This window comes from Cavia porcellus, unplaced genomic scaffold, assembly GCF_034190915.1.
Source record: "Cavia porcellus strain 051 isolate PalLab524CR breed Dunkin Hartley unplaced genomic scaffold, mCavPor4.1 scaffold_27, whole genome shotgun sequence".
Classification (NCBI taxonomy): domain Eukaryota; kingdom Metazoa; phylum Chordata; class Mammalia; order Rodentia; family Caviidae; genus Cavia; species Cavia porcellus.
The window spans coordinates 16,238,611-16,261,868 of NW_026947510.1; the positions used below are offsets into that span (position 1 = coordinate 16,238,611).

The 23,258-nt window shown below is 37.6% G+C and overlaps 1 protein-coding gene across 8 annotated transcripts in view; it reads left to right on the forward strand.

The window, feature by feature from the left end:
* Armc3 (armadillo repeat containing 3) overlaps positions 1–23,258 on the forward strand; it is a 121,476-nt gene that overhangs the window by 81,761 nt on the left and 16,457 nt on the right. For 7 of the 8 annotated variants that reach the window (XM_023562445.2, XM_063237932.1, XM_063237933.1 and 4 more), the window contains 5 exons: positions 3,074–3,210; positions 4,342–4,510; positions 6,713–6,813; positions 7,467–7,562; positions 7,968–8,075. In XM_023562445.2, coding sequence (XP_023418213.1) covers positions 3,074–3,210; positions 4,342–4,510; positions 6,713–6,813; positions 7,467–7,562; positions 7,968–8,075 — 611 coding nt within the window. The remainder of the gene's footprint in view (positions 1–3,073; positions 3,211–4,341; positions 4,511–6,712; positions 6,814–7,466; positions 7,563–7,967; positions 8,076–23,258) is intronic. The other variant, XM_003463875.5, reaches the window with a different exon arrangement.

Consider the following 23,258-nt stretch of genomic DNA (forward strand, 5'->3'; position numbering starts at 1 on the left):
CAAAGTATATAGAAGAATATATACTTGTGGTTCACTCATACAATGTAAAAAATACACAGATCCAAGCTATATGTCATTTAGGCATACATACATATATACATACATACGTATAGTTTAACACTATAAGGAAAAGTAAGGTGATGATGACAATTAATTCCAAATTCAAGAAACTGGTTGCCTGAGCAGAGTAAGAGGGTGGTTGAGACTGAGAGAACTCAGAAATTCAGTCATATAAATATAATTTTTTAAACTGGGTGGTAGACAAACAGATGTCTTTACTAGAATTCTTTACATTGGGCCGGGGATTTAGCTCAGTGGCATAAGTGCCTGCCTGGCAAGCATGCGGTACCAAACAACAACAACAACTTTATATTGTATACTCTTGTACTTCTCTTTATTTTGTATCCTTAGAGTGGAATTCTTGGAAAACTGATCACCTAAAAATCATCTTAGTGCTTACAATGATTCTATTACACCTTTGTTAAAATTTGATATAAATGTACAAGGATCCTTTTTCTCTTAATTTTTTGTATTTACCTATTACTATTACATGAGTTGAAATAGCCTGGGATTTTGTTTCTCTCTCCCAACAAAACTAACAAACCTTAACATTTATTGAGCATCTGCTAAGTGCTGGACATTGCATATGCATTGAAGCCTCACAGAAATAAGTATGCTTATGATTTCCATTTTATAGATGAAGAAAAGGAGGTTGAAAAAGTAATGTTTTCGAAGTTGCTAAGTGGCAGATCAGGGACATGAGAACAATCTAAGCCCAAGCTCCACATTATGTTGTCTGCTCAGACAACGACCTAATCTGTGTTCTTCTATCTTAGATATCTCTTTTACCTTATTTTCTTGTTCCCATTGGTTCAGTCCACTTATACTGGAACATTCAGGAAGAGAACCATCAGACATTTACCAACTACTATGTGCCAGGTATTGTGCTAGGCATCAGGAATACGGTGGTAAAAGTGTCACAGTCAAATCTTGACTTGCAAAGAAATCTGTCTAGTTCTTGGATATTGCAGAAGATTCTGCTTTCTTTTCCCATACTGAGCTTTCAAATGTGTGACCCTCATCACACCATTGTAGGTCCCCATTGCTATAAGGTAAGAGTAGGCTATTAGCACCATTTACAAGGGCCCTGAATGACCTATGCCTACCTCCTTAAACAGCTGAGCTCTGTGCAGAGGGAGCTCCATGCCCACAATGCCACACTCTTTGTATTGGTACCTCCCATTGGTACCTCCTCTATTTCTCTGCATGGAAAGCCAGCCTACCTTTCATCCAAATCAGCTGCTCTTTTTCTTTCAAAATCCACCTCAAAGACTGAAAATATAGCTCAGTGGTATAGCAGTTTCCTAGTCTGCTCAAGACCCTAAGCTTGATCCCCAAAATGATCAAAAAAAAATTTTTTAAGCTATCCTGCTCCACCGTACTGTGTCCCAAGAGGCCTTCTTCCTGTCCTCACATTTGACTTCATCCTCCTCTGCACTCCAGTTACACCCTGGACAGTACTCCCTTGGCTTTCTTTTTTGTCACATTATTGTTCTTCTATTAAGAACTAAAGGCTGCTTGAGATTTTAGGGAAATGAGCAGAGAGTTTTCGTCCCTATGTCTGTATCTTTAGTATATATATGGTACATAATATATACTTAATACTTATTAAATGCACAAAGGAATGAATGGGGAAATTAGTGAACTAGATCTTTATCAAAAAGAACATGCGGAATTAGATTACTGTCTTGCACCACACACAGAAATAAAGACGTCCGGCAGCTTGACTGGCCAAATGTGGGCTGCTGAGTGAACTTTTCTGAGCTGCCCAAGTTACGTATGCTAATGTGTGAGCTGGGCCAGAGTCCCCGTGTTGAGATGAATGACTGTGAGTGGAACATTGTCTACAAGGCTCTCGATTTTGGATGCTAGCTTTGACGAATGTTCGGTAGAATTTTTTTTATCATCCAGTTCCAATAATGCAGTCTTGCATTTCAGATACGAAACAAGGGCTCCACCAGATTTGTTTCTGATTGAAATTATTTGTGCATGAGTAATGTTTTCATAGTGTAATTGGTATAGTCCCATCCAGTTCTTTTCTTGTTTTTTTCTTCTCTAGTTCTCAAAGAAACACAAAGATATTGAGGTTAGCCCATAATGGTTTTTTTCTAGAGAATCGTCTCAGTATAGTTTTGACCACCCTACTGACCTAATGAACCTGTCCAGAGATGTGGGTGGTATTTTCCTGTATTAATTTCTCTTACACTAGCTGGAGGATTATATTCGTTTCCCATTGCTTCTGTAACATAGTACTAACACTTGGTGGCTTAAGGCAATAAAAATCTGTTAGCTCAGAGTTTGGGAGGTCAAAAATCTGGAAAAAGGGTTTTAAGAACTAAAAGTGTCAACAGAGTTGTGTTTCTTCTGAAGGCTTTTGGGAAAAAAAATTGCTTATTTTGCAGCCACTTGCAATCTTTGGCTCAGGGTCCCCTTCTCCATCTTCAAAGCATATTCCTGCAGTATCCACTTCCATCTCATCTCCTTTTTGTGCCTCTGGCACTGCTGTCTTGCTCTTTTAAGGGTCCTTGTGATTATATTCTGCCCACTGAATGATTAAGAAGAATCTCCCAATGTCAAAATCCTTAATTTGACTTCATGAGAAAAGACCTTTCTTCACAGGAGAAAGGACTTCTTTGAGGGACTGTTATTTGGTCTCCCTTGGAACCAAATAAACTTTCAGTATTCAAAAGCCAGGTAGATCAGACAGAGCATGCCCAGTGAGAGCACAGGTCCCTTCCCCAGCCCCAACCCCAGTCGCAGTCTCGGCCTCAGCCTCTCTCTCCAAACCCTGATGAATTCCTGCTATGACTTTACTGGGGCCTCTTGTCATGGAACACTTGGCTCCTGTCTTTCAAAGTGTATGCTGTTTTTCTGCTGTACTTAATCTAAATATAAATACATTCTAAAAGATTTTCACATAGTTATGATCTTTCATCTAATAACGAGATTTTTTAAAGCATAAATGTTTCTGCCCTATACTCTTAATGTGTAAAATATTGGTGTCCCCTTCTAGTTAAGAAATCGAGGTGGGCTGGAGCCGCTGGCAGAGCTCCTGCACTCCAAGAATGATGAAGTCAGAAGGCATGCCAGCCAGGCTGTGATGGTCTGTGCCAACGATGAGCTGACAGCCACTGAGCTGTGTAGGCTTGGGTGAGTGGATGCCATCCCCGGCTCAGATGAAGAGCAGAAGACAGAGAAGCACTCTTCAGAATCTAAACTGCACTCCCAATGGGGCAGAGTGCTCAAGGGCCCTGCTGGTCCACAGCACAGACCTTCACCTAGAAGTGGGGTGGAGACCACCTAGAGGCAGGGACATCCTTCACCCACTCCTGCACTGAAGGGCCCAGCTGTAATTTGCACAGCATCTTCCCTATTTTATTTTCCATTTCATTATCTTGATAAATGTTTCTTTTTGACTTTTCTCTGCCATTATCAGACACAGTCCTGTCTGTCTCTCCACTTCAAGGTCAAAATAAAAAAAAGCAAGTCATGAATATCACCTGGATTTTTCTTTGCTCACTCATCCATATCTTTTTATCAGGATTCTATATATAACCTCCTTCCTCCCAGTCTATATAGTTTTACCCTCTATCTATCTATCTATCTATCTATCTATCTATCTATCTATCCTAGTTACTAAAAAAGTTAGGGTCCAATATAATGCAATGAATTTTCCTACAGGTGTTTATTTTAGTCAACTTTTCATTGCTATAGAAAATAACAGGTCAGTTTACAAAGAGGAAAATTTATTTGGCTCACAGTTTTGGAGTTTCAGTCCATGGTAAGCCAGCCAGCCCCATACTTTTTCTGTCACAGTGAGGCAGTACATTGTCATGAGGATCAAATGGCAAAGGAAGCTGCACATCTCACAGCAGTCAGGAAGCACAGAGAGAGGGGAAAGGGCGGGATCTCAATATGCCTTCCAGAGTGCGCCCCCAGTGACCCTGCTTCCTTTTGCTAGGCCCACTCTTAAAGGTTCCACTACTTCATAATAGTGCCAGAGGTTGGCAACCAAGCCTGCAACATGCAGGCCCGTGGAGGACCCTTTCCAAACCAAAGCAGTTTCATTCACAACTGTCTGAATATGAGTTACTGTGAGTCACATATGTTCTCACCACGAGCTGATTGTCTTTATAACTCTATCAGTATTAGCTTTACCTCGAAGGGTTGGAGAGGTGTTAGGCTTCCGTGTCTGTTCTTTATTCAAGATCTAAAGTATAGAAATGGAACTCAATGTTGGATGGCTTGTAGAAAACAAGACGTTTTTGCTTTTATTGACAGGGCTTTGGATATCCTTGAGGAAATTAATCTATCAGTAAGTCGAAAAAATAAATTCAGTGAGGCAGCTTACAACAAATTGCTCAACAATAATCTTCCCCTGAAATATAGCCAGATTGGCTATTTGTCATCAAATAACATAATTAGTGATGGATTCTATGATTATGGTCGGGTAAGTGGTTGTACTTACTTGCATTTTAGTCTTCTGATAATTTTTCCTTTAATCATGATGCTGTTATATTGCCATTTTATAAAAATTTTATATTTGTACAGATAGAAATTTGAAAATCAGCACTTTGGTTATAAGAGTTTGCATTCTTGTACAAGTTTAACTAGAATCTATTTATTTGTAGTAAAATCATCTTCCTAATGCCAGTCTCTAGTCTCAAATAAGATATAAATGGAGCGTTTTAAATTTGGAACAATTTCATTTTCAACTTTATTTTTTAAATAGTAAATATATTACTTATTAAAGTAATATCTTGTAATATACTATATATAATAAATAAATAAATAATATGAAAGTTGACTATAAGTAATATAATAAGAAGTAAAGTGATAAAGAAATTATTAAAAGATATTACTTTGAGGGTTTGGTGTTAGTGATTTTGTAAATTAATTATTACCTAATTAAAATTAATCCAGTTCTAATACTAGATTTTAAAACTTAATGCATAAAAAATTTTGTTTAACTGTTTTTATGATTATGATTTAAAATATAATGTAATTCAATGCTATTATTAAGAGAAACAGGAAGGGAAAAATTAAAATCTTAAGGACTTTTTTTGATGTGGCTGCTTAAATTCACATTTTTTACTTCTTTTGGAAACCAAACACAATCAAGATCCTGAGGAAAACTTTAAAACCCCACAAATCCCATATTAGGAAAAATAGGAAAACAGATATGATTCTGAGACTTCAGAAAATTTTAAAGATCGCCAAAAGCCCTTAAGAGTAGGCAAAAACTGCAGGAAGAAAAAGGGGAAGAAGAAAAATAATCAGAACAGAAATATTGGTGGCAGATCTCAGAAAGTACCATCCAATATATGCTTTCTGAAGCAAGAGAACACAAAAGAGCAAAAGCTGGATGCTTTGTTGGCCAGGCAGGCATAAAACTCAAGACTGTTCTGGGCCTGGCAGAAACAGCGTTGGGCCAGTTCTGCTGACAGAAACAGAATAGACAGGGCCATGAAAGATTCACATAGCTGAGCTGTACTTGCAGGAAGGAGAGGAATGTAGACGCTTTGAATAATGAGAAACAGCCAAAAATGTTCCTTACTCCACTTCCAGTACCACACCCTGCAGCAACCTATAACACACACAATAGTCACCAAGAAACTCCTCCAACAAAGCCGGCTTGTTCAACGATGGATATTTTTAAAAGAAGTGATGCATCACTGCAAAGACCAGCAAGCGTGATAAATAATTTCACATGATAATGAGGGATGCAGGGGTAAAGAGAAGGGAAGCAGAGGCAAATTAGGGGGCTGGGAAGTGTTGAGTTTCATATTTGCAATTTTAAACCTGGAGGTCAGGTGGCCTCACCGAGAGGATAATATCTGAACAAAGTCTTGGAGGAGGTGAGTGACTTTGCCATGGGGACATTGAGAAGAATTTCCTAGGTAGAGGCTACCAGCCATGCAAAACTCAGAAGGAGCACATGGCTTGGCCATATTTGAGGAACTTCAAGGCCAGTGTCGCTAGAGCTGATGGCCAGGGTGAGGCTAAACCGATCGATGCTGTGAGTCTTGAAGACCTTTTGGTAGAATGTAGTGAGACCTTTAATCAGAATCAAGTGAGAAACTGGGAGGGTCTGCGCAGAAGACTGATGGATCTGTCTTATTTTCAAAAGGATCTCTTCTTGTTATTCTGAAAACATCATGTAAGGTATCTTGCATGGGAAAGAACCTAACTATCACTTCACTTTAAAATCTTAAGGAAAGAGATCTTAAAAGTTATGCAGACCAGACCGGTGAGGCTGCCAGGATAGAGCTTTGTTCAGCTCGTTTTTATTCATCCTCACAGCACTTTAAGGAATCAGGTTCACTGCTGACTCTTCTAGATGGTAAGTCTCCCTAAGGCGTATAGGCATATTTGCAGACTCAAACACTCTCAGGAGCAGAGGTAATAACTATGGTGTGAAACAGATGAGGTAGATGAAGCGAAAGGTTGTTGGAAACTGGAGGGGCGTGTTCTGCTCATAAGTAAGAATGTTCACAACTTCACTTTCCTAGTTCTAATTTTACATGTGTATGTTGCGTGCATGTGAATGAATTAGACTCTTCAAACTGTCAAGAATATATTCCACCAGAATTCATTTCTAGCAATATGACTCATGAAGAAAATACTTTTCAGTCCTTACCTTATCTTCCAGATAAATCCTGGCACCAAACTTCTGCCCCTGAAGGAGCTCTGCTTGCAAGAACCTGGTGATCAACGTGCTGTTCTCTTAATCAACAATAAATCTGTTGATGTGTGAGTTTTTTTGCAGTGCAGGAGATGTAGGGAAGCGTATTTTAGTTTGCTCATTTGTCAGTGGGTATCTTTCTCTTTTTTTCCTGTGTCCAGCAACACTGTGAAAGCAAACAGTGCACTGCAAACAACCTGCTAGTCTGATGTAGACTAACTCTGAAATCACCACCACAAATCCAATGTGTCTCTTTCTCTTTGACTCCCTTACCAAATCCCAGTAGATTTCTGAGATGAAGACTCTGACCTTCGAGTAACTGAGTTTTAGAGGGAGGTGGACTGAGATGAATCATGTCCACTCATCTGCAGAACCATGTGCTGGAGTATAACTACTACCCACTAATTTGCTTTGAAATAAACAAATGGTAGGGCTAAAAATCAAAGCTTCAAATATCCTGGAAAATGACTGTACATATCTCTATATCTATACCATATCTAGATATTACATTTTATGCAAATATCTCCTGTCCTACCTTGTGAAAAGCTTTGTGACAGTATTCCTTTTGTTTTTAATGTCATCTATAAGCTTTTAAAATTGTATGTTACTGTTTGAAGTCTGCTCCAATATGACTTTTAGTAGAATATTATTTTAGAGTAAAACACCAGTATTTATGAATACATTTTAATTTGTGCATAATTTTGAATGTACAATGCTTTAGTTCTCTACCTATGGAAGATAAATCGTCAGACCTCAGTTATGGACGAAGTATTTCTTCTTCATCTTCATTAAGAAGAGCAAGTAAAGACAAGACCAAGTAAGAAAATGTTTTGTCTATATACAAATAAGTCTCCCCTTAATCTGGGAGTGAATACATGTTTTAGGTTCTAGATTTTGGCAACTTGATTCTTATTCTTCTAGTCACATGATTGCTTCTTAAATGGCTATAGCAAAGATTTCTGGAAAGGTGGCCGGGAAGTGTGGGTTTTAGATTCTCCTGTCTGCTGTGGCCCTGTGGTGACATTGGCCTACATGACTGCGTGTCTGTGAGCAGATCTGGACCCTTAGCTGTCATTGGAGCGATGCCTCCTGCTTCCTAGGGGAAATGGAAGGGCTTTAGAAAGTATAACATGACCCACAGATATAACCCTATTGTTATTTTCCTTCTGATTGGAATTGGTTGTGGTTTTTCTCAAATGACAAAACGAAACAAAAAAAATAGTTCTCGTTTTAGTATTGGATTTGGATCGCCCACAGAACTGAAATCAGAACCTACTTCGGGACGAAATACTGTTCTTAGCAAAAGTGCCACTAAAGAGAAAGGATCGAGGTAGGAAATGTGTGTTGTGTTCTAATTATAAATCATACCAAGTTTTAATTACCCAGCAAAGTTGGTGAAAAAGGAGATGTGGCTTTTTGGTTTTTGTAATGTTGAGAATTGACACTAGGACCTCACACTTGCTAGGCAAGTGTTATACTGTCAGCTACATCTTTAGTTCCTAAAACTTCCTACTTAAAATGCACTTCTCATGGTGTCAAACAGCTCAGAGGTAGAGCACTGGCCTCAGATATGCAAGGTCTTGGCTCTTGTCCTGTTTACTTCTGAACTATGTTGAACTAGACAAGATTCCTGAGCTGTAATTTGTAAGTACCTTTATTTGTGTCCCTAGCTGTCTCTAAAATTTATCCAGAGAGAATTTCTTCTGATTCTCTATGAGGATTCAGGTCACTCTGATCACTGGCAGGAACTATAAAATCCAACAGCTGCTTTAATTCAGAAACAACAGCGACAACAGGCCCCACTCAGCCTCTAACGCCCCGCCCAGGAGAGATATCTCCCTCACAGTGCAAGTTCCTGCCTTCCCCAGCCCTGCTTTTCACGTGGGCGGGCCACCCTCGCTTGTGTCCTGTCTCCTCTATTACCACAGCTCCCAGAATCTGAGGAGAGGGAAACTTGATTCAGTGCATATTTGCTTGGAATAATTATAAGTTCACATTTTTGTTTGTTTGCACTACTGGGGAGTGAACTTAGAGCCTTTTTTATTTTGGTACAAAGTCTTTCTAAGTGTCTAGGTTAGCTTTGGTCTTGTGCATTTTAAACATTCTTCCTTCTACGTGTTTTTCAAATATATTTCTTTTCCTAGGGGCCATTCCTGGATACTCAGAAAAGCCATTTGGACCTCTTGTCATGTGCAGTGGCCCTTTAATTATTGTAGATGTAAGCCCTTAAGAGCCACTGAGGGGCATGCAACAAACATCTGCTTTCTAAGTGAGCTTGCCCTCAGGTCTCCTAAGGTATAGGCTGAGGTTTGCTCTGACGTTCAGTCACCAGACTGTTGCCTGTAATTCTCTGGAAGCTCACGTTCACTGTATTCCAAGCTCATTGTTTTCCCCAACTCCCAACCTTCCTCCTAGTCTGTTCCTTTACTGGTTAATATGACTCCAGTTCTCAAACAATTGCCAGGCCAAAGAACCATCCTAAAGTCTTCCTGTCCTGGCGCTTAGTAAATCTCTCAGTCCTGTCCACTCTTACGTCTTAAAGGTCTCTTAAACTCATTTCTTCCTGATTCCATTGTTACTTTTGCAGCTCAGATCTCTACATTAGACCTCATTCATGTAGCCTTCTCATTGTAAGACCTCCTGTCCCCTTCTCCTTGCAGTGTTGGGGACAAACGCAAGGCCTTATGCATTCTAGACAGTCTCGTATTCTTCCAGCCTTCTTGCATAGCTTTCCATAAATCCATTCATGGTCACACTGTCCCCAAACTACCACCTTAAGATGGAAATCTGTTCACATTGTTACTGCATCCAGCCTGTTTTGCCAGCTATTCAGGAACACCAATGATGGAAATAACCAGGTTTTACAAGAGAAAGTCCCCCTTCCACCGGAGGTGTCCAAGGGTGGAGACGAGAGAACAAGTCCCAGCCTCACCCCTCCAAGGCTAGGTTTGGGAGAAATTTGTGGGCTGAGGCATGGAGAAGGTGACTGGAGTTTAGGCAGTACTGGGGGTCTACTCTGGTGCAAGCCAGCTTCATCAGCTGTTACTGGCATGACTCACATCACAGGTGTTATCTATGCCTCTAAAACTGGTGATTTTTAAAGTCAGTTGAATGGAGTAACTCAGAGCAGGTGAACTGGATTAGGGTTAGAACAAGTGATTAAGAGAAAGCAAAGTAGCTTCAGTTTAGAGTTCATGAACTAAGAGCAGTTGAAGTAACTTAGCCTACAAGGCTTTTCAGGGTTTTGTTGGTTTTAATATTACTCTGACTAAAACAATGGTTCCAGATCGTCTTTCAAATGAAGCCTGGGCACCCCTGGGAATCCCTGGAATGGTTTTCCCTTCCTTGTGTGAGTGCCAACTGCTCTCACTTCTTTATTCATTTTGTACTTTGCTCTTGTGACACCTTTCCCAGACAGGTTAAAAATTTACTTCTTACCCTCTTCTTTGTGAATTTAGATTTTTAAATCTCTGCTTTCTATCTTTATTGATATACTGCTGAACAGTTTTAAAATGATGTATATTTATAGTGCACTGCATGATGTCTGAATGTCTGAATAGACATTGTGAATCCTTCACCAAAATCAAGCTGATAAATATAGCCATCGCCTCACAAAGTTACCTTTTTTGGTTTTTGTTCAGTGGTGAGAACACCCTAAGATTACTTTTAGAAAATTTTAGTACAGTATTATTATCATGTCACCTTGCAGAACATTAGAGCTCATCTGCACAGCTGAAACTCCTTTGTGAATTGATCCTCTCTTCCGTATAACCTGCACTGACTGGTATTGACTTATTTATTGGTCTTTCTTACTATGCAAGGGGCTGCTTGACACCAGGACTATGCCTTACTCATCCTTGTATTCCTAGGACTTCAAATTGTATCAGGCACACTGGGGCAGTAAAGAAATATTATTGATTAAATATTCACAAATTATTGAATGACACTTGTTGAAAGGTCTAGATTGTTGGCTTCCTTTCAGCATACCCAGGGGGAATAAATATAACACATGAGGATAATTATTTCTGCTTCAGTCTGATTCCACTCATCTCTGCATATTTTTGCAGCTCCCTCTCTACTTCAAGATGTATCCTGATGTCTCCCAATGTTGTTCATTTAAATGTCCCCCCAAAGCCTCATGCAGTCATGGAGGCAGCTGAGTCTAGTGTTTGTGATTGGTTTGTTTTCTAGCTCTGGCCCCATCCAGGGACAGGTAACTGGCATGCAGTATAAGGAAGAGAAAGAGGCGTGCTTTTTCCCCTTTTGCTCTTTCACTCTTGTCCACTTGCAGCTGCCACAAATGGCTGCCCTTTACCCATGCCACCCTGCCTGGCAAACATGAGGTCAAGAGGTCCGTGAGTATGGACTGAAATCTCCAAATGTTGTAAGCTTTCCTTTCTCCAGTTTGGGCATCAGGTTTTTTGTCTTAACACTGAGAGAAAAGTAACCAAGACACCCAACATCCAAGAAGACTGCAGGAATTAGGGAGGGCACACAGACTTAGCACTCAGGCTGTCTTTTTCTTAAGTGAGTAGTGGGGAGTGTGGCTCCCATCTTGTACAGCTGTGGAGAGAGTGAGCAGGATGATGTGTGGAAATGCACCTAGCCCTCTGTATGTGTGGGTTGCAATTTCATTCTTTTTCCCTTTCTCTGCCCTTGGTCTATGGGAGGATTGATGACCCAATTGTCCTGTTAACCTCTTGTCCATCTCTTGACCAACCCTTCTTATCTCCCTTGGAGAGCTTTAGACTCCTGGGAATAGATTAAAATATTTAATCTGATAATATCATTGATGATGCTTTATTTTGACTAAAAGAATGAGAAACACTGACAAAGAATTTAACATCTAGAGCCACAAAGTGGCTGAACGTTTGGAAGACCATAAGAGATGGGAAATAGATCAGTTATGTATGAGTTGATCTGAGGCAAACGAGAAAATCAAAGTTTAAGTTTCTCACTTTTTCCTGATGAATATTATTACCATCTACTGCATGAGATGAATACCTGTCACTTAGGCAAAGAATCTCAGTGTTTTACAGAGAATGCTCATTATTTTATTACTTTTGCTTTTGAGGTTCTACTGGCTCTATGGCAAACAAAGAGGTGATGTGATTATTTCCTGTTATACATTCATTTGGCTGGTGCTTCCTTAGACTCCAGCATGTCTAAGAGCCCTAAAGCTTTTCGTTATAAAGAGCATGCTTCTCATAATAAGATGCACTAGACCTATTGGTATAGTCTAAGCTCTCTGTATGTACTATATATTGAGACCAGTTTTCATAACATTAAGCTGAATATACATGAATTTATAATACGCACTTAAAGATTTATTGTTTTTCTGTCTCTCACATCTTCCTTCCAGTCTGCTGCTCTCTGGAGCCCCGGTGCATTGACATTTCTGCTACTCACACATCTTGATCCCACAATAATGAGCTCCTGAATATTTTTATGTTTAAATAGTTTCCCACAAATTCTCTTTCTGCCCATACCTTAGCTGTTTTTCCTTCTCTCAAATGTTGATTAGCTAGTAAAGTTTTTCAGTAACAGGCATTGTCTCTTAGTAAGATTTAAATATTTGCTTCTCATTTTCTCTTAAATTTATTTCTTCATTGAATAAATAAATACTCTGTGTCCACTATGAGCCTGGAATTATTCTAGTGTTGGAGATATAGCAGGGAATAGAAATCTCTGCTCCACTGGGATGGGATTGAGCTCAGCAGCATAAGCATCTGCCTGGCAAACATGAGGTCATAATTTCTATCTCTGGTATCCAGAAACAAAACACAACACAACAACAACAAAACCTCTGCCCTCATAAAATTTACACCCTAGTGGAGACACACACACACACACACACACACACACACACACACACACACCTATCCAGAACAAATCCTCTCTCTACTTGGAACAATACTCTCTTCTAATGCTTCTGGTGGATAGATCAGGTGGAATAGGGCACCCATCTGGGAGAGATTTCTTTCAACATTAAATTCCTTGAATTTCTTATCTTTTATCATTTATGTGGAATTTATTGAATGCTATCTGGTACTGATTATTTTCTGCATACCAAAATTGTCCTGCTTTAGATAAAACTCTGAGTGTACTGAGTTCATGCCTTGTATTTCTCCCATCAGCTTTGCCCTATAGTGTATACATTTAATGAGGTGATGATATCAAAAAGAAGCAAGTGATTAAACTTTGAAAATATCAAAACACAATTTGGAGCCACATAAATATTCTGTTGACTTGCCCTTCTATTCATCTACCTGTGATGAAAATGCCATTAGAGTTTTGTCTCCCACAGTAAATCCATGATTTCTGGGAGCAGTTTAGCTAACACTCTTGCAGGAAAAGTAGAAATTCTGCTGTCTTCAATCCTGAACTAATTTTCTTCCTGAGGATTCATCTCTACAGGAGTTAGCTTTGAAATGTCTAAGTGTTTGTTCCACATTCGTTTAGAAGTGAATTTTAGTTAGTTATTGAAGCCCTTATAAATACAACTTAGCAACCTTCATGAGAGCGATGTTCGAAAGCCCACTGCAGTGGGCCTGGGATGTAGCTTAGTGGTAGACCACTTGCCTCGCATGTGGAAAACCCTGGGTTCAATCTGAGCACTGAAAAAAACCCAAAAAACAGAACTATACCCACTTGCAACAGGAAACTTGCAGTTCTAGAGTGGCAATAAATTATCTGTTTTGTATCACTCAATAAGAATGCCGGCAGGTGTGCCGGATAGCTCTTGCTTCTTCATATTGCATGTTCTATGAGAAATACTGCTGCTTCTGCTTCACGGTGGCTCTGAATGATCATAGTAATTGAACTCTCCTGATTAGAAAGCTTCCTTGCGATTTTAAAGTACAGATGAATCTATCTGTGCTTTTTGCATCCTTTTCCCCAGTACTGGGTATTGACCCAGGCCTTTGTGCGGAGCTACATCCCCACTCTAGGGACTTCTTCATTCATGCAGCATAGCTGCAGAGTGAGGCCTTTAAGGCCACCAAAACAGCCAGCCTCCTGGGAGCTTGGGGTCTCCTTTCACTCATTCTTAGACCTGTTGCCCAATTTTAGAGGGGTGCCCAGCCTCAATGTCTGTCCACCCTGTACAGACCAAGCCACCCGGGAGTCCCTCAGGAAACATGTGAGCAGGAGATGTCTGATGAGGTGGAGGGACAGCCAAGGCATTGAGTATTCGCTCAGAGGTATTGTAACAAAATGACGATTAGATATTGAAAATCAGCTGTGTGGAGGAGGGGTGCAGAGCAGAAACTGGTCTACAGCCCATTAAGTCTCACCAGCCAGGTGCCCAGGGTTAGATGCAGGAAGTGAATAAAGACTCAGTTTCTATCTAATGTATTTGTGTGAAAGTAAAATTGTAACTTTCACAAAAACATAAAATGAGTACATGGCAAAGTTTATTTTACATTTTAAAAGTTAATATGCCACAGAGTTGACTTTTGTTTATAATTCTATGAATTATAACAGAAGTGGAAATTTGCATAATTCATAATCAGGATACAAAACTAAGTTCTATCACCCCGGAACCCTAACAACTGGTATTCATTAATCTGTCCCCAGCACTACAGTTCAGTCCTTTTGAGAATGCTATTTAAATGGGATCATGTAGTCTGAGACCTTTGAGACTGGTACTGTACACCCAGCATAATGTCTTTGAGATTCTGCCAAAGTGTTTTGTTTGTTTCGTATTGTTTATCTTTTTTTTTTTTTTTTTTGCTTAAGAAGTATTGGACATAGCATAATGTATCTATTCATATATATATATATATATATATATATATATATATATATACACACATATGAGATGGGGGTCTCACTACATAGGTCAGGTTGGCTTTGAACTCACTATATAACCCAGGCTGGCCTCAAACTCACAGCAATCCTGCCTCAGCCTCCTGATTGCTGGGATTAGAGTATGCACCATCACAGTCGACTTTAGTCTCTGATACTTATAAATAGAGCTGCGATAAACATTTGTGTACAGCTTTTTTCGTGAAGATAAATTTTCATTGCTATGAGGCAAATACCTGGTAAAGAGATTTATAAATTATGTAATCACTGTCTGTTTAACTTTGTAATACATTACCAAACTTTTCCTGGGTAGCAGTGGTATTTTGTGCTCTCACCAGTATATGAGAATTCCAGATACTCCACGCCTTGGTATTATAAGTATAGGGTTGTGGGGTTTTTTTTTTTTTTTTTTGCCATCTTAATATGTAAATAGTGATATCTCATCCTGGTTTTAACTTGTATTTCCCTAATCACTAATGAATATTAAGCATGTTTTTCTCACATGCTCACTTGCCATCCTAATATCTTCTTTCAGAAAGTATCTATTCAGGTTTTTTGATTGCTTTTTAGATTGGGTTGGTTTTTTCTTCCTTACGTATTTGTTTTGTTTTTGTTTTTTGGTACCAACCATGGAACTGAGGCCCTCCCACTTGCCAGGCGGGTGTTGTGCCACTAAGCTGTATCCCTGGCACATTCTTTTCTGGAAATGTGGTTTGTAAACATTTCCTCTTAGTCTTGACTTCTTGTTCTCTTAGTTATAGCTTTCTCACAGTAAAAGTTATTTTATTTTTAGAAAGTACAGTTTATCAAATTATTCTTTTATAGATTTTTAGGTGTCATGACTAAAATCTCTTTACCTAACTCTAAATAAAGTTTTCTTCCATATTTTTCTTCTAAAAATTGGATAATTGTAGGTTTTACGTTTAGATCTAACACTACAGTTTATTTAACTTTTGCAAAAGATAAGAGGCTTAAATTGAAGTCTGGTTTCCATACGGGTGTCCAATCATTTGGTGAAAAGCAAGCTTTTCTCCTTTGAATTTTCTTTGCACCTGTGTCCATCGTCAGTTGGAAGCTTTCTGCACCAATTGCTTGGGTTTGGGTCTTACTTTTCAAAGGAATAACCCCAAGTGCTATTATGTGGAATGTAGAAATCCCAGAAGACCAAAATTCCCAAAATATAATTACAAAAAATAATTTTAATTACATGTAGTAGGATTCTTAAAAAAAAAATTTATTTGAAAAACAAACAAACAAAAAAAAACAAAACATTTCATAGGTCACTTTTCATAATAAAATGGGGAATAATTGTTTTAGTTACTTTCTCATTGCTTGGATAAAATACCAACACCCAACATTAAAGGAGAAGAGGTTTATTTTAACTTACAGTTTGTAGAGATTTCAGTCCATAGTCACTGGCTCCAACGCAGAACAGCATGGCAGAGGGGCATCACAGAGTAGGAACAGCTCATGGCACAGCGGCAGGAAGCAGTGAGGCATCAAGGGAGGAGGGTTACACATACACAGCCTTCCAGACCACGTCCACGGTGGCCCACCTCTTCCCACCGGGCCTCACCTCCCAACATCACACCCTGACATAACCTGTCAATGGACTAATCCACTATTACTCACCAATGACCTGTTCACCTCCCCAAATCCCCATCTGTGAGCACATAAGGCTTTGGGAGAACATCTAGATATAATATATATCATAATATATATATTTTTACAAGCATAAACAAATGTACTACTGACAGTTATGCAGATATAACATTTATGAGCAGATAAACCATATTTATAAGGTCAAAAGGTGAAATATATAAACATATATCACTGTAGTTAGTAATTATATATAGCCAGCTTTAAAACTGCAGTGGTAGGCTTCTGAAATTCCAAGAAAGAAAATCAGAGTGTTTTTATCAGATCAACCAATAATCACCCTTGTATGCCACAATCACTAAAACAATCATCTCCAGAAATTTTATCTTTCATGGATGCAAATGTACAAAAAGACATCTCTCTGTTAATTGCAGAAGTTACATTTGTTACAGTACGTCATGGCAGGAGCCTGTGGTGGAGGGTGCCTGTTCACCTCATGGTAACTCAGGAGCAAGCGAGACGGAGGAAAGGGGCAGAGGCCTAATATCCCAGCCCGGGACCTCCCACGCAGCTACACGTCGTCCAAGCTCCCACTCCCTGTGGTGCCACAGGCTGAAGCCCGAGGCTTCAGGGAACATCCAGAATTCTAATTATAGCAGATGTGTATCCACTGAACACTGCATTAGGAACAAAGGTCACAAATCAATCATCTAAGCTCCTATCTCAAGAAACTAAAAAGAAGAAAACAAACCTGACACAGGCAGAAGGAAAGATAGAATGAGGATCAGAGATTGATGAAAATGAAAATGAAAACAAAATCAATGAAATAAAAAACTAGTTCTTAAAAAATACTGGTTCTGAAAGGGTCAGTAATATAAGCAAACCTCCAGCAAAGTGGACAGTTAATAAAAGAAATTGTCAGTATCAGGAGGAAGAAGGCTTTATCATTATAAACCCCCACACACTGAAGGATAATAAAGAAATGCTACAAACACTTTAATTCATCAGTTTAGATGCAGTAGGCCAATTCATTACAAACTACGTATTACCAAAACTCACAAAGATGAAGTAGAAAACCTGAATAGTCCTGCAGCCAGGAAGTTACATAATTCATAAAAACAATTTTTAAAAAATTCTCTTGACCCAGATAGTTTCCCTAGATGTTTTCCAAACATTTAAAGAATTAACAGCATTTATTTTGTTCAGAAAGATAGAAAGATGATGTTTCTCAGCTCCTGTTATGAGACCAGGATTACTCTAGAATCAATACCAGAAAAGGGTATTACAAAAAAATTGCAGGTCAATATTCATCATGAACATAGTTTCAAAAATCCCTTATGAGATATTAGCAAAACAAATCTGGCAATATATAAAAAGAATAATGCATTTGAGCAAGAGAGCTTTATCCTAGGAATGTAAGGCTTGTTCATATTTGAAAATCAATCAATATAATTTAATCTACCATATTAGAAGTATGAAGAAGAAAAACCACAAGTTCATATTAATCAATACAGAAAACTCATTTCATAAAATTTAGCATCTGTGCATCATTTCAGGAAAGCTTTCTTAAGAAAAGGAAATAGAACAATTTCATCAGCCTAATAAAAATATTTACAAAAAATCTACAGATTACATCACATTTAACAGAGACTTTAAAGTTCTAAGGCAGGATATCATCTGTTCTTGCCACTACTATTTAACATTGTATTAGAAGTCTAAGACCTTGCAATAGGGCATTTTTTAAGGAGTAAACATTGCAAAGCGTGTGCTTGTGTGTGTGTGTGTGTGTGTGTGTGTGTGTGTGTGTGTGTGTGTTGGTGGGGGGAATTCCTGTAGGAGTTGCCTCTGTGGTGCAAGTAACATGGTTTGTCTAAATAGGAAATCATTGAAGAATCTACTTTTAAAAATTGAAACCATTAGGTGAGGATAGCAACAACCAGGATATAAGGCCAGCACACAAGTATCAGTCGTATTTCTGTGCATTAGTAATGAACAATTGAAAACCAAACAGCTTGAGATCTAATTTTAATAACAATGAATAAAATGTGAAACAAAAAATGAGAATGAAACAAAACATATACAGGACCTGTATATTGAAAACTATAAAACATTGATGAAGAGATGGGAGGGGGGAGGGAAAGAAGATGTAAAAGGAGCCAAGATGTGTTATATACACAGATCAACTCCCCATGATGAAAGTCATCACTGTGGACTCCAAATATGTACTAATAAAAATAAAAAGTAAAAAAATGAAATAAATAAAAGACACACTGAATAAGTGAAGAGACATGCCATGTACAAATATTAGAAAATGCAACATTGTAAACATGTCTTTTTTCTCCTAAGAGAGCTACAGAAATGTTTGATAAAATTCCATCAGAATTTTGGCAGGATCTTTTGCAGATATAGACGGGCGGATTTCAAATTTTTATGGAAAAGTAAATAAGCTATAATAGCCAAGTGAATTTTTTTACTTTTTATTAGATTATAACATATTCAGGCACACATTGTTTAACAACAGAAATACATTATAAGAAATGCATTGCTAAGCAGTTTCATTTCAGAGTGTAAGCATAAGCTGAGACGGAACAGCCTGCTACATACATAGGTTGCATAGTACAGCCTATAGCTCTTATAGCTAAAAGAATTTTGAAAAAAAAGAAAGTTGAAAGAATCAGTTATTTTAATACCTTACTATAAGCCTACAGTACCTAAGATAGAATGGTGGTGGTGAAGGGATACACAGTTCAGTGCACACAAGAGTTTGACATGGCAAAAATATAGCTAAGGAATTTTTAAATTGCAAACTTAATGATGTAATTATGGGTTCATATACTGCTGTAGGAAATAATATAGATAATCCCCACTTCCCAACTGCAAAAATTTTAAACTATGGTGAAATATCATACTTTGGGTATTGACACTGATACAACTCAATGATTGTGTTCAAGTTCTGCTGTTTACTTCTGTGTGTATTTAGTTCTACACTATTTTATCACATGTGCAAGTTCATGAGTCTACCATCGCAGTGACCAGTTTTTCACCACACGCATCTTTTGTATCTAATTGATCCCTCTCTATTGAAAAACTATCCTCCTTCCACTGAATTGTTTTTGCATCTTTGTGAAAAAGCAGTTACAAATTTTTGTGTGGCTCCATTTCAAGATCAATATGTTGCATCAGTCTTTGTGTCCATCCTTCCATTGTTAGCACTCTGTCTGAGTTTCCATAGCTGCAGAGTAAGCCTTTGTTTCAAAATGGTTCTTCATTCTTCCTACTTCATTTTATTTCGTCAAGACTGAGTTAGCCATTCCACAACCTGTGCCTTTTAATGTAAATTTTAGGGGAAGATTTTCTACACATAGAAATTTTTTTTCTAGGATTTTTATAGCAACTGCGTTAAATCTAGGGGTCATTTTGGGAAGAAATGAAATATTTGATATCTGTTCAAGTATACATACACAGTATATCTCATGAATTTAGGTCTTCTATGAATGCTTTTATCCATACCTTTTAGTGTTAAGCATATATCACACACAAGAATGCAAAACCTGTTGAATTCCCATGTATTTTGTAAAATTCATAGCTAAGTGCATTAATTTTCTTTGGAGCAAATATTAATGCTCCAGAGTTTGGGATGTTTTAGTTTTGGTTTCCATGTATTCATTTTTACTATCTAGAGGTAACATTGATTTTTGTGCGTTGCTCTTACACCCTGAAGCTTTGTAATTAACTAAAAAACTAAGTCAATTGTTTATTTTAGGAGTTTTAGGGTAGATTCCTTGGAATGTTTTACATAGACATTCATGTCATCTGTCTTTAATTTTCAATAATTTAATATTGATGCGTCTAGGAGTGAATTTCTTTTGAGTTAACCTTATTAACATTTATCAGAATTCTTGACTATGTAGATACATGTCTTTAACTAAACTGAGAAAGTTATATCAGCCCCTGTTCATCCAACATTTTTTCTCCACTATTTTCTTTGTCTTCTTCTTATGGAATTTTGGTGATGCCCATTTTAAATTTTTTTATTGTACCATCACAGGTCTCTGAGGGTCGGTTAATTAATCTTTTCTTTTGTTGTTCGGATTAGATAGTTTTTGTTGTTCTATCTTCAGAACTACTAGTATTTTGATTCTGTTATTAAACCCATTTAAGATGTCCACTTTGTATGCTTTAATCCTGTAACTTGAAAAAAAAAAAAAAAGATCCAGAGTCTTCTTATAAAAGGTTGCAAGAGATGTAAGATATGGTATCAAAATAAGCTATGTGACCAAAAACTACAGTGAATATTAAAATTCTTAAAAATTTATTGGAATGAAAAACACATTGCCATTAGTGTCTCTGAACAGACTCCCTCTTGTATTAAACATGGTTATCTCATCATTCTTGCAACATTCTAACGCAGTTCTAGAAGTTTTCTTTTATGAGTGCTCTTAATCGTACTGTCATGATGCCTTAATGCCCTTAATCAGTTTAAAATGGTTACCTTTCATCAGAGTTTGTCTGGGAAGAAGCCAGAAGTTACATGGTGCGCAATCTGGTGAGTAACATAGATTAGGCCAGGCCAGCGTTTTGATGAGCCTGCCTCTCTGTTGGCTGGCTCACTGCAGTAGCACTCACTGTTAAAGACACCTGTGAAAGAGGACTCCAGAACTGCTTCAGAAAGTGGCAAGAATGAGGGGATGAGTGTGTTCAAAGGCAGGGGAAGTATTTCAGGGATTAATCACAATGTGTCTTTTTCTGTAATAAAATTTTAAAATTTAAACATTCATCATATATTTTTTAAAAATTTATTTAAAGAAGATAAAATTTAAAAATTGAAAAAAATGAGAAAAAACTGGAATATAAAATTCAAAAAAAACCATAAAAATGCTAGTTGATACATTACATATTGACATCTTAACAATAGTTGTTAAAATTACAAAATCAAAGCATAAAAAGTGGCCAGACACTAAAAAATTGACAGTGCAAACCCTTCTGTTCAATGATCTAATAGAAATTTAGTAATATGGTCATCTATCTTACACACTAAACTTACCATTATATCCTGTAGAGCACTTTCCTCCTTTTCACTTTTACAATATCTATTATCTTTTTGGGTCCCATTATTCTGTCAGTTCTTATTTTTTATGCTAGAGAGACAATGTGATATTTACTAACGTGTCTTGTTTATTTCACTAATGAGGATAGTCTCAACTTGCCTCCACTTACCTATAAAGGCCTCAAGATCATCCTTTTTTATAGCTGAATAGTATTCCATTGCATAAAGTGCCACTTTTTTTCATCCATTCTGTGGTTGATGGGAATTTTGGTTGTTTCCAAGATTTATCTATCAAAAATTGTGCTGCTATGAACATGGGTGCATATATATCACTGTGATCTGACCTTTTTGGTTTTTCTGGGAAAATACCCAGGAAGGGAATAGCTAGATTGAATGGAACTTCCAATCCTAATTTTTTGAGGAATCTCCATACTGATTTCCACAGTGCTTGTACCAGTCTGCATTCCCACCAACATTCTTTTTCCCTGCATCCTCGCCAGCATTTGTTATCAGTTGTTTTCTTGATGGCAGCCATTTTTTCCGGGGTGAATGAAATCTCAATGCTGTTTTAATTTGCATTTCTTGAATGATTAGTGATGATAAACTTCATATATTTATTGCCATTTGTATATCTTCTTCTGAGAACTGTGTGTTCATCTCCAATGTCCATTTTTGGAGGGGGTCTTTGAATTTGGGGGGCTTGATATCTTTCAGTTCTTTATATATTCTACATATAAGTCCTTTGTCTGAGGGATTGTTGGCTAAAATTCTTTCCCATTCTGTGGGTTTTCTTTTCACTTTGTTTGTGATTTCTTTTGAAGTACAAAAACTTTTTAGTAATATGAGATTCCAGTTGTTGATTCTTTGAAGTATTCCCCATGAGATTTGCGTTTTATTCATAAATCCTCTCCCTACCTCTATATCTCCAAGATTTTTAGCTACTTTGTCCTCCAGTAGATTCAGTGTTTCTGTTTTAATATTTAGATCCTTGATCCATTTTGACTTTAGTTTAGTGTATGGTGATAGGCATGGGTCTATTTTTAGTCTTCAGCATGTGGAAAGCCAGTTTTTCCAACACCATTTATTAAAGAATAATTTTTCCTATGAACTTGTTTAGCCCCTTTGTCAAACATAAGATGGCTGAATGTCTTTGTAGTTGTGTTTGCATCTTTTAATCTGTTCCATTGATCCTCAGGTCTATTTCTTTGCCAGTACCATGCAGACTTTATCACTTGACTTTTTAGTAGAGTTTCAAATCAGGAATCGAGATGTCTCTTGTCTTGCCTTTGTTTCCCAGAATTTCCTTTGCTATTCTATGTTTCTTCTATTTCCAGATGAATTTTAGGAATATTTTCTCTAGATCTGTAAGGTGTGTTAATGGTATTTTGATGGGGATTGCATTGAACCTGTATAACAGTTTTGGGAGTATGGCCATTTTCACAATGTTCTTCCTAACCAACAGCAAGAAATATTCTCCCATTTTCTAATATTCTTTTCAATCTCCTTTTTTAGAGTAGTATAATTTTCAATATATAGATCTTTTACATTCTTGGTTAGATTGATTCCTAGGTATTTCATTTTTTAGATGCTATTGTGAAAGATGATATTTCCATAATTTCTCTCTCATGGAGTTTTTGTTGGTGTACAGGAATGCTATTGATTTTTGAGTGTTGACTTTGCATCCAGCTATGCTGCTGAATTTAACTCTAGCAGTCTTTTAATGGAGTTTTTGGGGTCTTCTATGTAGAATATCATGTCATCTGCAAATAATGATGATTTTACTTCTTCATTTCCTATTTTTATTCATTTCCTATTTTATTTCTCCCTCTTCTCTGACTGCTTTGGCTAATATTTCCAAAACTGTATTGAGTAGGGAGTGGTGATAGTGGACATCCTTGCCTTGTTCCTGATTTTAAAGTGAAAGCTTTCAGCTTTTTCATTTAGTATAATTTTGGCTGTTGGTTGTTATAGATAGCCTTTATGAGATTGAGGTACATACCATCTATTCCAAGTTTCTGTAAAGTTTTTATCATGAAAAGGTGTTGGACTTTATCAAAA